Genomic DNA, 13900 nt, shown 5'->3' with positions numbered 1-13900 from the left:
AGGAGCCCTGGCGTTGGCCTAAGTCACCCTTGGAACGGGTCAGCTCGTATTTCAGTTAACTGTATTCTGTTTCCCCTCTCAGACTGTGGGCTTCTCGAGGGCAGGGCCTTAGGGGTGACGACTCTTGTGTCTCCCAAGCCCCTCATATGGGAGCAGATGCTCAGCCAGTCTCCTCGTTCAGGGAGACCCAACCATCCCAACCATCTGCTCCCGTGCACCCCGCCACCCTTCCCTGGCCACCTCAGGGCCCTGTGCACGGTCTGCACAGAAGCTCGCAGCACAGGCTGAGGCTGCTGTCGGGCCCCAGCCTTTAGTAATCACCCTGGAAAGCCTGCCTTCACAGGGGCGGCTTGGGCAGCAGCGGCTCCTGCCCTCCAAGCCCTTGCTCCTGGGCAGCCCTAGGTCTTTCCCGGGCCTTCCCAGGGCCTAGAGAGGGCTCGAACCCCTCCCCCCCCAATTCCCCAGCTCTCCCCGCAGGAAAGCCAAGCCCAACTCCCCACCTCCTGCAGCCTCACCTCAGGCTTCTCACTCACGGCTGTGCCCTACACCCTGGCTCCGAATATGGCATTTGGCCAAAGTCAACCTGGGAATCTCAGGCGCACAAACTCGTGAAACGTCCAAGGTCATTTGCCTTGGACTGGAGTTTATTTCGACTCAGGGTGTTACTGCGGAACACTTTTGTTGACGGCTCTGGGCTTGATGAAAAAACAAAGGAACAACAATTTCATGTATCTCCTTCCAGGTCTTTCCTCGGTCCCCACATATATATTGTATAGTTACGATTAATGCATGGAGAAATTAGTCTTTTGCTAACGAATGCAGTTCAAGGGTTTGTGGTGGTGAGGAGGCCCTGTTGGTGAGGCCACAGGAGCCGAGCTCAGGCTGGGAGGGACAGTGCGGCAGGGCCTCCTCTCTCTTCTGCCCCCACCCCCAGAGTTCTGGCGTTTGACATGGACCGCCCTTCAGTCTCTTCTCTTCCTGGGGCCTCTGCAAGCCTGCTCCCAGGCTCTTTGCCTTAATGTATTAATCTGCTCTGGCCCCTTAAAACTCACTCGGTGCAGTTACTTTGGAGTCAGTTATGGTGTCACAGAAGATTAGGGATAAACCCTCAGCGCAGATGGACTCAGAGAGCCCAAGCTGCCCGTGCAACTCTGATGCCCTTCACCAGAGACCCCAAGGATGCAGGACACCCCCAGGGCCAGCGGCTGCTTCTCGCAGTCAGAGGCCTCCTTTAGACCCTGAGCACATGCAGCCTGGCGTCCACTGCTGCTGTGGATGGGTCGAGAGAAAGGGGAGACCAGCTGGGGAGGCAAGAATGACCCAGTGGGGCTAACGCTCTTATCGAGGATGCTTTGCCTCGCAGCAGACCTCTGTTGGATGGCGGAAAGACACCGAATTTGGCCTCAGAGGTTGGTGGGCATCTCTGCCGGGTCATGCGCTAACTTGGGGGTTCCCCCAGCAAGTCGTGTACCTGGTTGAGCCTCGGCATCTCAGCTCCATAGGGGTGGGTCAGAGTACCTGTCACATAGGGCTGTGTCCTGAGGTTTCCAGAGGCTGACACTTGTGGAATGGGACGTTCCATGAGGGAGAGACCAACGTGGAAAAGAAACGCAAACAGTAGGTGAGATCTGTTGTAGGTTTGCCAGCAGCTGGGGCTTACACAGTGTTTCTGGTCCGTTCCTCCTGCCTCTGACTGTCAGTGAGGCAGCGGCCACTCCATCTCTCGAAATCTGGGTGGTCCTTGGTGCAGCAGGGGCCTTGGTCTGCTGTGGGGCATTTGGCTCTCTCTTTTTATGTTTTAATTCCTCCTTGATAATCTAAACCCTCTTTCAGGCTTAGGTTCCCTCCCTGGTGCTACCCAAAAGACTGAATATCAGCTATTTGTATCTTGGTGTGAATGATTTTGTTCATTTGTTAGTCTCCCTGGATAGTTGCATTTTCAATATAATGAGGTGGCATTTTATGCCAGGGACAAGTGCTAGGAGACCCTGCATAATTCAAAACTAACGTATTTTAAGACTAATTTTCCCATAGGAATTAATGTAAAAAGTTGAGGGGCGGGCATGTATCTTGGGAGCACATAAATCCATAACCAGTGAAGTGTATCTTTGCCTTAATGCTACTTTTTATTTTCTCAGCACTATCTCAGTCTCTCCCAGATGCTCTCTCCTAAATTAACAGCCTAGGGTATCATGGTCTTGCTTGGCCTTCCTCATAGCATTTTATCACATTTAACTTCCGTACCAAAGTTATTGATTTTCGGGTACATTTTTCAGCATGAGCACTGCCACCGCTACTTAATGAATACTTGGATGATATTGTTATAGGATATAAAAAAGATTTTAAATTATAATAACAGTGAATGTTAAAATAACAGCATAATAGTCCCCATAATAGCAAGAAGAAAGTTCCGCGTACGTAGCCAGCCATGCGGAACCAAGGGGCCACCAACCCAGGATGAGAGGGGTTTGTCCCAGTGGCGCTGCCATCTGGCCGTGGTGAGAACAATCTCTAATGCACTAGGCCAACCTATTTTGAAATTAAGCAATTCTCGATGAATTGAAAAGATTTTTGGTGGTTTCATTATTTCAAATTTTGTACGTAAAGACCGTATGGATATTTTTAAAGTGCACTATTTCGTATTTGCATCAAGTTCTGTCATGCTCTTATCTCTATAAATATGGGCAGACGTGAGTGATTCCTAACAACAGAATTTAAAGAATTTTGGAGGTTTTCCTCAGTGCGTGTGCCTCAGTGGCTCTGGAATCCTTCCTCCTGGTCCTGTGTCCAGGACCCCAGGGAGGGACTTGAGTGGTGGGCTTTGAGGATGACAATGCTCTGCTGGGGAAAAAAAACAGCCTAAGGAGGAGAGAGGACTGGGGGCCTTGTCCCCCCTCTGCTGTGTGCACGATTGATCGTAGTGTGAGCCTGGGCTTAATGTCATTAAGGATGACTTAATCCTACAGCGTGCCACCCACCCAGGCTTCAGAGGGGCGAGGGGACTTGCCCACGTCACTCACTCAATGAGAATGGTGAACCCAGGTCTTCTGACTCCAAGAAAAACCTTTTAGAATTGTTGTGAGGCTCGTAGGCACATAAAGCTCTTAGATCAACACCAGGCACACAGTGAACACTCAATAAACATTAGCTATTTTTACTGTTGTTCCTAAGACAGGGTTTTCTTGGGTGGAAAGGAAGAAAGGTAGGAAGATAGGCATGGAGCAGACCCCCTTCAAAGTACACACGTGGGAGGGCCACAGAGAACCCAGGGGGCCAGACGCAGCTGCCCATTCCCTCTTGCTTGACTCCGGGGGTGCTAGGCCGAGAACGGAAGTAAGTCTAAGTGCTGGGAGAGGAGCAAACCACTTACACCCAGTGCCTCTCTCTGTGCCTGACTCTGACTGAGAATAAACAGCCTTTGACCCACAGGAACTTGATGCTCAAAATCCACTGAAGACAGTTGATCAATCAGCCTGTTGTCCTGAACACTCTTCAGACCAGTGTTTTTCCAAAAATTTTGACTATGATCTACAGTAAGAGACTCATTTTATGTTTCAACTCAGCACACATATTCATACAGCAAGCATTGATCAAGTTTCATGAAACAATACTTGCTCTCATCTGCCTCATCCATCCCATCTCACTCCATCCCATCCATTTTATTTCCTCTCTTAGTTTTCGATCAACTAAATTGACTTCACAACACACTAGTGGGCTCTGACCCATAATTTATGAACACTGCTTAGGTGAATAGTGAATGTACAGGTCACCCCTGCTATGAGCCCAGGGCTGTGGAAAGGCAGCGAAGCCGTGGGTGGGACCTGGGGGAACGGACCTTCCTGATGGGAAGGAGGGGCAGGCGTCTGGGGCAGACCTCATTCTGGCTCCTTCACCTTTGCAGCCTTGACAGTAACTCACATGGTTGGCCAGTCAGAGTGTTTGTTATGATGGGGAAACGCATGGAATGGTACACCTTCAGTCTGAGGAAAGCCCCTGAGTGGCTGGGCTGGCAGGGGAGAGGCAGGGAGCCGAGGCAAGAAGGACATCGTCCTCACTTTTCAGTGACTCAGAGGGCCTGTGGTGCAGGCGTGGGCTCCCTGGGGTTTGGGACCACGCCCCTGTGGTATTCCCCCATTTTCCCACACTCTTGCCCATGGCAGGCAAGATTACATGGGGGGAGGAGGAAGGCAGGTTGAGACCCAGCTGCTTCAGATGGGCTGGACCCGGTAAGAAGTGGTTTTCATTGCAGATGACTCAGAGGCCGGAGCTAAGCGACCCCGGACCACCATCACGGCCAAGCAGCTGGAGACATTGAAGAACGCCTACAAGAACTCCCCTAAGCCCGCCCGGCACGTGAGGGAGCAGCTGTCCTCGGAGACAGGCCTGGACATGAGGGTTGTACAGGTGAGGCACCAGCCACCCTGGCGCCCGGGCCTCCTTCGCTGACCGGGGATCCCAGGGCCGGCGCCACCCAGGCCGGGCCTGGGGCAGGGGTGGAGGGTGTCCTGCGGGTCCCCTCCACGTGCAGGAGGCCTCGGGAGTGGTAACCATGGCACCTCATCAGCGGCGTCGCTGATCCCCTGGGGGAGCTGGGCTCAGGGCCACAAGCCCCGGAAATTTGCCGAATCAGAGACAGATTTCTGAGGCTCAGGCAGGGGGAGTGGTGGGCACGTCGCATTCCTTGCTCTGAGCTCTGCTGAGGCTTCAGTCTTTGTCTTTTGTCTCGGGGACCCTGGGGGCGTTGGGTTCGTGGTGGGCGCCCCGAGATTGGCCCTTGTGCTTGTGTGGCAGGTTTGGTTTCAGAACAGAAGGGCCAAGGAAAAGCGGCTGAAGAAGGACGCGGGGCGGCACCGCTGGGGGCAGCTCTGCAGGAGCGTCCGGAGGAGCCGGGCAGGCAGCAAGCAGAAGGCGAGCTCGGCAGAGGACTGTGGGGCCAGTGACAGTGAGCTGAGCTTCCGAGGTGAGCAGGGCTGCAGCGGCGAGGCCCAGGCCCTGGGAGAGGCCCCTGGGAAACGAATCCCCGGCGCTCACGAGGGGTCTTTCTTGAGGCCTGGCCACCTCCCTCCCGAACACAGCCCTCCCTGCAACTTGGGGTAAAGGGCATGGGGGGGAAAGGGTAGTGGCCCTTCCAGAGGGGACAGGGCAGAGGAAACCAGAGCTCTGCTGCGGACACATCGAAGCCGGGTTCCCAGGCCTCTGCTCCTTGCCTGTGGCCCGGGGCTCCCTCACCAGCCCACGCAGCTGTGCAGGACAGCTGTGTCTCTGCCTGCACCCTGAGCCCCCCTCCTGCATTTCTCCCCTCGGCCGGGGCACTGGCCTCCCTCCCGTGACCCCCTAGAGTGAGCCCCCTCCTCTCCTGGCAGTGGGAGGATGTGCTCAACGGGCCCTTTGCCCCGGGAAGTCAGTACTGTGAGTGCACGTGAGGTGGGGACCAGCCTCATTCTGAAATCCCTTCCCCCACCGCTCCTGTCATCTGGTCCAGCGCAAACGCTTTGCTGCATGCGCTATATTCAAATTTGTGCGTCAGCAAAGTTGCAAATGGCTGCATGTTTTGGATCCTTCGGTTGTTTGCAGATAGCCATAACGGTTCTCATGCAATGAGTCCTCAGATGTGGAAGGTCTTCTGTTGTGGGGCGAAGGGAAGAGTCCTGAGCTGGGGGATCAGAAATCTGGCTTCCGGTTATGGCTGTGTCAAACGGATTCACTTCTCCTGAGCCTCAGTTTCCCCATCTATAAATGGGGAATAACCACATCCTTGCCCACCTCACAGTGTTCTTGGGGATCCATGAACACAACTAACTGTGAATGTGTTTGGGGAAAGCTCAGCACATTTTTACACTTGGAAGACACGACCATCCCCTTTAGGGAGCCTGTGGCTCCCACAGAGGGCCCTGGTCGCACGGGATGACAGGTGTAGGCAAAAGGCCAGTTAATGGCCATTTCACAGTGGAGCTGAGCCTTCATCGCCTGCCCCCTCTAACGGGCATGACTCCCCTCCCCCTTTTCATTTTTATGGGTGGGGTGAGGGACAGCCTAGGGCAGGTTGTCAGAAGGGATGGGTGTTGAAGTCCACTCTGGGGTGGCCTTGGTAGGAATGGATGCACAGACCCAGGTGGGAGTAGAAAGGAAGTCTGTGGGGCAGCAGATGGCATGAGCTGCCCGCCAGGACCGTGATGTCCTGAGAGGACTGTAGCCCAGCCCAGAGGTCTGTCCGTGGGGCCCTGGGGAGGGTTCAAGGGCCCTATGCTCACCTTCCAGGCCTCTTGCGGGGGAGGGGGAAAGCCACTTAATCTCCTCTAAGCTGCTGAAATCAACGTCTGGAACATACAGGATTGTTAAGTCTTGTTTCATAGCTCCTTTCTGTTGGGCGCAGGTGGGTCCCCAGGTTGACATATCATTGGTCTCTCCAGGTAATTATATAATCTTCTTTTTCTTAAGACTAAAATTGCTCACCTCGGTTGGAGAGAGGAATTCTTCCGGGTGGCAAAGGTTCCATTAGATCCCCTTAATGAAATTCTTCATAAAACAAGAAGGTCATTTGCCTTAATCAGTCCAATACTTTGTCCCCAGTGAAGACCTTATTGGTAGACAGAGAAACCAGGTACTTTAATATTGAACCTCTTTCCCAGGTAGACCAGAAGGCTTTTGTACACATGTCTTAGAGAGGTCCTCAGCTCCCCTGACCACATGGGCCTGCTTGTTTCCCAACTAACTGAACCAAGCACTTTTCTCAGCTTGAAAACTTTCAGATGAAATCTTGTTAGCACAGAGTTTCTTCCGTTTGTGATGTGGAGAACATATGACCCACCAAACCTCAGGCGTTCGTATTCCTCAGCGTAGCCATCTTCGTACCTGAGCACACATGGGACCAACAAACTCACCAAACATTTGTCCAGCCTTCTGGGACCTGGGCGTTTGGTCTCTGCAGGTGTGGGTTCTGTTTTTTTCCCCTTGATGTGGGTCAGTCTCTGGATGCCAGGCTGACATGTTGGCGTCTGGCTCATGCTTGGGCTTCTTTCCTGGTCGTGTGTATTCCTAGGTTGTGAAGAACGGGACCACCGGAGTCCTGGCGGCTGACAATAAATCTCCGTTCTTTTGTCCACAGAGGATCAAATTCTCTCAGAACTTGGCCACACCAATAGGATTTATGGCAACGTGGGGGACGTTACAGGCGGACAGTTAATGAATGGGAGCTTCTCCATGGACGGGACAGGACAATCCTATCAGGACTTGAGGGATGGGAGCCCCTATGGAATCCCCCAGTCTCCATCCTCCATCTCGTCCCTGCCATCCCACGCTCCTTTGCTCAATGGGCTGGATTACACGGTGGACAGTAATTTGGGCATCATTGCGCATGCAGGGCAGGGAGTAAGCCAGACGCTGAGAGCCATGGCTGGGGGACCCACCTCTGACATCTCCACAGGAAGCAGTGTAGGCTATCCCGACTTTCCAACTAGCCCAGCCTCTTGGCTCGATGAAATGGATCATCCTCCCTTTTAAGCACCTCTCCTCCCCACCCTACCCGTCCTCTGGCTTGACAGAATATCTTCAAGGATCAAAAGAGACTTGCCTTTTAAGGATCAAAAGTGCGCCAATGTGAATTTCCATTATTTTCAATGGAAGTCCTCTGCCGATCCTGGGGAGGTCGCGGGACCCCACTAGGGCTTGTTTTCCTGGGAAGTGCTGGGAGAGCAGCCTCGTCTCAGAACACAGCACAGGGGCACAGAGCCCAGAGCGCTAGGGTGCTGGCTTGTCGGCTCCTCCCCCGCCCTGCTTACAGGCTTTGGCTGCACAGTGCTTGGTTGACGGCATGACTGTGTCAGGCCACCTTGCTCTTTGGGAACTCTGCTCCAACTGGAGTGTCTCATGAGATGCCCCCCTGAACCACTGCTCTCACCAGAACCGAGATTCCTGAGGTAGAGGCATCACGGCCCTTGAGTACTGATAAAAGTGATTTCTGGACCACCCTTATTGAACCCTAATTTTCAAAATAAAAAGTCACTTGTTAAAGGTCAGTGGAAAACTTTGATGGCCAGAGTTCGATGTTGAAAACATGCTCCCTCCTTTTTTTTTGCTGTGAAAAATATGACTTCTTCCCTACCCAGAAATACATGCCGGAGCCCATTTGGTCAGTTTTGGTTTTTACGAAATCCCATCTATATCACTGAATCCCTGACGGCAAGAAGTGCTTTTCATTGCAGGCGACTCTGAGGCTGGAGCTGAGTGGCCCTGGACCATCACAGCGACTGCATGACAAGTGCCCCTGGTGCACAATGTGCCTTCTTACTTTGCCGGTATTATTTATTCCACAAGACAGGCTGTGGGTTCCAAAATGATCAAAGCTAAAATATGGAGAGAACAGAACGACAATCAGTGAAAACATTTGTAGACGTTTGGATTCCAAACATGCAGTCTGTTTAGCCAAGTGTCAGCAGATGCCAGTCTCCCAGAGTTCTCATCCGGTAGGGCGAAATGACATTGTGTCTGTTTTGAGGGAGTTGGTTTAGATGAGCTTGTGACTCCACCCGCCCCCGCTCACCTGCAGCCAACCCTCCTCAGCCCTTTAAAAATGTGAGCTTTCTCTGCTGTGCTAGTTGACTCAATTGGAGGACAGTCTTGGCCTCTTCCAAGTACTAGCAATGCTTCTTGGCCTATCTCGGTTGGGAGGAATCATTTAGGGAGCAGCCCTAAAATTGTCCAAAGGGTTCCAAATGGTCCTTGGCTGCATCCCTCTGGGTTGCTGGCTGGACTCATGCCAGGCCCTGTGTTGCTCCAGTTCTGCACTCAGAAAGGCAGAGCTCTCCAGCCAATGGCGGTGCAGAGACTCAGCTTGCGGGTCTGCAGTAGCCCATCACCAAGCCTGGGGCAAGGGCAAGGGCAACCCCTGCTTTATGAGCTGCCGTCTCTGCAACAGACTGCACTTCTACAGGAAATACCGTGGCGAATGGTGCTACAAGTCCCACTTTATGCCACACATCTGTCCATCAGGAAGCTCTCCATGTGCATACTGGATTTGGCCAGGTGGAATTTATTCCAGTCCCCTTGGGAAATGGTGATTCGCTTCTTCTGGCCTCCCATTCTCTTAAACAAGATGAGCAGAGTGGGAAAGGGTAAGATGGTATTGCCTTTCTTTCACAGCAAGTGATGGGGCCAAAGCACCTGAGGACCCTTCCCTCCGGGAATGGTTTTGAGGACCGCAAAGATTTAGGCATGAGGTAGGCAGACTAAAGGAAGAGATAAACACTTCGTTTTTTGGATGCTTCATCTTTTGTAAACTCCTTTCCAGGACTAAACTACGGTCAGTGAAGCTTCTTTAAAATATATGGTCAGTAAACTCCTGGATCAGCCTTCAGGCCATCTTTGTTCTCTGATCAATTTTGTAGTGTACCCTTATTTTTTGATGTGCTCGATTGTTATGAATTTTTTTGCTTGGGGAGTCTGCAAATGTAGGCCCTCTGCCGGAGGTTCCAGGTGCAGGGATGATGGTGTGTTAAGCCTGGCCAAGTCTGCGCTATGGGGAATTCCCCAATAATGTGACTATTCGGGGTGGGGATGGAGACACAAATGCAAGGTAACAAGTCATGTGAAGGAAAGTGCAACCATCTTTTTGGAGGACAGCTTCTTAAGCTCACTGTTCTTAGCAGGCTGCTTACAAAACACAGGAGAAAGACCGCTGGGTTAAAACCAGTTACAAACCGCCCCACCCAGACCACTGTCTCAGCTTGATTACTTGGGAGTAGTATCTCATGGGACGTCAGAGGCGCTTCGGTATTTTTGGCGAGTGCAGTACCATGAGAGCAGGCTCTTTAAGGGGGAACATCCCCCTGTGTAGCGCTGCTTTTGGAGACCAGATGAAATCGACCAGTTTTTGTTTTTTAGATGGGTTAATCATGCTCACTCCCTATTCACTGGCAGGGGAAATGGGAGGCCTTCCTCATTCATACAATAACAGGAGTCTCTTGAGGAACCCAGTGAATAGTGCAGGTGACATCATGGTGTCGGGAGGAGCTCCTTTGGTCTGGTGGGGTTGGCTAGCTGGGAGAGCTCTTGAGTGAGCCCTGGTCAGAAAGCCAGGAGAGCTGGATTTAAGTTCCCCAGGGCCACCTCGCCAGAAAGCAGCAAACACTGGTGCTGCATTTAGAAGCACAGTCACAATCGGTCTCAGATTTTAAGTGGCTCTCCTTGCAAGTGGGATTAGTGTTGTGCATGGGCGGGTGCACAAATGAGCCACAGGCCAAGACAGTTCCTTGGCTTTTCTGGGGCTCAGGGATGGAGAAGAAGAGAACTACCCTGAGCTTCGGGACCAGGCGCTCCTCTATCGCTCAGTAGTCTGTTATTGACGTATAAGGTGTTACATGGAAGCTGTTTTCCCCTTTGCGAAATGACACGGATGAATTTTAAAAACAAGATGAGACCTTCTGGAGGCGTTGACGATATTTGGACCTGTCTTTGGCTCTAGGAGAGCTGTTTACTAGCAACTGTTATCTGCAGTGCCTGGCTGATGGACCTGAGGGTAGGAGGCTTCTGAATCCAGGAGCAAATGAATAATATTTAAAAAAAAAAAAACAAGCCCAAGTTTCCAATGGTAACTGATATAAGCAAAAACGGGATCTGTGGGGCTATGGAAGAATCTATATTTGCTGAAAAGTAGTAAGACCGTGGAGGAAATACCAAATGCAAAGGCTAAGCTGGCCACTGGGTAAATCGCATTGTGGGGAAGCCTGGATCCCGGCCCTTTCAGGGACTTGCTGTGCACCCTGAGGCCAACTCTTTTCTGTCCTTGTGCTTCCTCTTTCTTGCCTCATCTGGCAGTTTTAAATATAAAATGAAAATCAACTACCGCATTGATAACATTATTCCTGCAAACTAATACCATGAAACACCAGGGAAAGAGGATAAAATTAAGACAGAAGAAAAGCATTTAGCAGTGTCTTTCAATAAGGGTTTTTTTTTTTTTTTGGGCCAATGTAAAACATGAAATCTGGTAAGATCCCTGGGGGCCATTAGATCTTCACAATGGAGTTCACTTTGCAAGAAGTGTAAGAAATCTGACAAACAAAAGACATTACCGTCTCTGAAGCTCGAGCTGGTTATTCTGAAACAACTGCCTCCTGGCTGGAGGGGTTTAAGGCTTCAGTTTAGCCAAAGCTGCGTGCTGTGTGACAGGGCACCGTCCGGCCCCCCCTCCCGCACGCCCCCGCTCCCGCACGCCACTCACTATAACGACAACTTGGTTATAGCCATGGAAATAATGACCATACCTCCTCAGCCAGCAGGGTCTGGAAGGACCGAGGAGACTCACTTTTAAACATTGCACTTTAGAAATTGGAAACCGTGAGATGAAGAAAAATTCAATTAAGCGGAAATGAGTTTTGTTTTATTGCCTGCTGCTGAAGGGCTCTGGGCATGCTGAAAGCTAAATAAGAAGCACATCACTGCCTCTCTCTTTCTTGGGTTGGTCAATTGGCCCTTTTTGCAGTCGTCGCTCCAACTGTTCTAACACGCTGACTGGATCCAAAAAGAGAGAGCGCAGCAAAGTCACCCCATCCACACGCTGCTTGGTAGGACCACACTGAAAGCACAGTTTCACGCTGCTAGCTCTGGTGAGGAGTCAGCTGCAGGTCTGGGAGGTGCGCCAAGCATCCTTCACCCCGGGAGGAAGAGCACAGGTGGACAGAGCGGGACACCCCATGCTCATCCGCTGCCCACCTAGAGACAAGAAGCATTTGTACGTTCCCCACTTGAGGACGGTGTTGAGCCAAACGCGCAGGTTCAGGGCCGCAGGATCCCAGAAGCTGCTCTGAACTTGTACTCAAGACCTCAAAGCCTCAGATCCCCTAAGCTCTGGATTGTTGCCCTCACCCTTCGCAGTGTAAATTTTGTACAGTTAAAAAGAAATGAAGTCTCATTTCCTGGGGAAAAAAAAAAAAAGAAAAAGGAAAAAAAAAAAAAGAAAAAGGAAAAAAAAAAAGGACCCACCCATCCTTATTTATTGCCATGTGACTTTGGAACACAGAAGCTGGTGCGTTTGTTTGTATGTGCCTCCTGTGTGTTGGCATGAGATGTGTATGGTAAAACTATGTCCAATAAATATGGAAATTCTTTAGAAGCCAGCGTGTCTTGCTTTTCATTTGGTTTTCTGGAAGTTTTTCTCTTGACATAAGAAAAAGCTGTGCTGACATGGGTTCCTTTCATCACCGGAAGGAAACTCAAGATACAACTCTGAATGCAGAACCACTCGCAACTGTGAATACCTGCACTACTCTGTATAAGTGTTGGATAGAGGAACTTCTCTGATTTTTCTAATACCAGTTTTCTGGGGCCCCGTCCTCTGCTTCTAGGCTTAAGGAATGGGCAGAGAAAACCTGCTGATCACATAAATTTTAGTTACTGTATGTCCTGTTGTATTTTAAAGTCCTTTATATGTGTACATTTTCTCCCTAGACAAGTATGTGCAAATGTCTATACTTGGGTGAGAGGTGGACAGAGGGACAGAAACATCTCATCAGGGCTCCTGGACAAGCTTTTCCAGGAAAATCTCCATTCAGGCTTTTTCCCTGCAGGAGGCTTTATTAGTGTGCAGGACCTGAAGTTTAGCTAGAGTGGAAAAAGCAACAGAGATTCTTTAATAAAAAAAAAAAAAAAAAATTAAAGTCATAGCATTTCTTTAAAGCTGGGATTCCATCCAGGAAAAATGAGTGCTTTCTGCATTAGTAATTAGTTTTGTTTGGTTGAAGAGAAGATCCAAACAGAGGTGCACTGAGCAAGATGGTAGCTATTAGCCACTTGCGGCTATTTAAATTTAAATTGATTAAATAAAATGAAAAGTTTAGTTCCTCACACCAGCCATATTTTAAGTGCTCAACAGCCACATGTGGCTAGTGGTTACTGTATTTGGACACACAGATATAAAACGTTTCTATCATTGCAGAAAGTTCTATTGGACAGTGCTGACAGAGTCTGGCTGAGGAGAATGGGCAGAGATAACTCATCACCTGTTTAGCTACTGGTTATCCTGGAGTACTTGCTCAAGTATTCTCAGACTCTGTGGGTAGCACCAACTTCTCTGCCATCGGGTTCTGTGTGTGGCACTACACACCAGAACCACTTGCTTAGGTCTGAAGCAGGAGGCTGGGCCCTAGTCCTGAGCAGTCTGATGTCCTGACTCAACCCAAGTCCTAGACCCACTTGTGCCCCGCAGTCTACCCCGTTAAATAGGAAAGATAACTGCCTCCTGGGCAGCATGTCCAGTGAGCCTCTTGGAGGGTTTAAAAGTCTTTTAGTGGAAACTCAGATCTCTGCTATCAAGGAAAGGGGTTGATGGTCCTTTGTCAAATCATCTCCGGTGGTAAATACTTTACTAGGCTGAGAAAGGCAAAAAAACCTTTCTGGGCTATGCACTAAGGAAGGTGAAGGTGACAGCATCTAATGGAGTGAGGTGTGGGTAGAGGACCACAGGAGGTACACAGGGACTTTTTTTTCCTTCACTAGCTCAGTCCCTTAGGTGGTTGTTAGGGAAGTTTGTAAAGAGGCTATGCGTTTTCCTGAGGCACTAGTAACAGGGCTTGAGAATTCTGCCAGTGTGTGCCCTATGCACCATGTCTCTAGTCTGGTGTTCTCAAACCCCTCATCACCAGCCTGTTTATGTTGAGTCTTTGCTTTCCATACACTAACAATTGTCTTGAGTGTATCAGGCTGACAATTCATTGGACCATTTCCACTTTGTGCTCTAGTGTACACAGTTCCCACCACAATGATAATCTAGTAACTTTTTGGAATTATGAAATGTGTTCTCAGCTCACAAAGGAAGGAGAGGGAGGATGTGGTCCTTTTTTTTTTTTTGCGGTATGTGGGCCTCCCACTGCTGCGGCCTCTCCCGCCGCGGAGCACAGGCTCCGGA

At 50.4% G+C, this 13900-nt stretch overlaps 1 protein-coding gene across 1 annotated transcript in view; it reads left to right on the top strand.

The window, feature by feature from the left end:
• The window catches only part of LHX4 (LIM homeobox 4), a 46182-nt gene extending 38217 nt beyond the window's left edge, over window positions 1–7965 (top strand). The window contains exons 4-6 of the mRNA XM_007448516.1: window positions 4250–4404; window positions 4792–4960; window positions 7106–7965. Of these exons, the coding sequence (XP_007448578.1) occupies window positions 4250–4404; window positions 4792–4960; window positions 7106–7500 (719 nt within the window). The 3' untranslated portion in view covers window positions 7501–7965. The remainder of the gene's footprint in view (window positions 1–4249; window positions 4405–4791; window positions 4961–7105) is intronic.
• The last annotated feature ends 5935 nt before the right edge of the window (window positions 7966–13900 follow it).

Source organism: Lipotes vexillifer, unplaced genomic scaffold, assembly GCF_000442215.2.
Source record: "Lipotes vexillifer unplaced genomic scaffold, Lipotes_vexillifer_v1.1 scaffold76, whole genome shotgun sequence".
Classification (NCBI taxonomy): domain Eukaryota; kingdom Metazoa; phylum Chordata; class Mammalia; order Artiodactyla; family Lipotidae; genus Lipotes; species Lipotes vexillifer.
The sequence above is the reverse complement of the archived record's forward strand: the minus strand, read 5'-3'. Positions and strand labels throughout refer to the sequence as shown.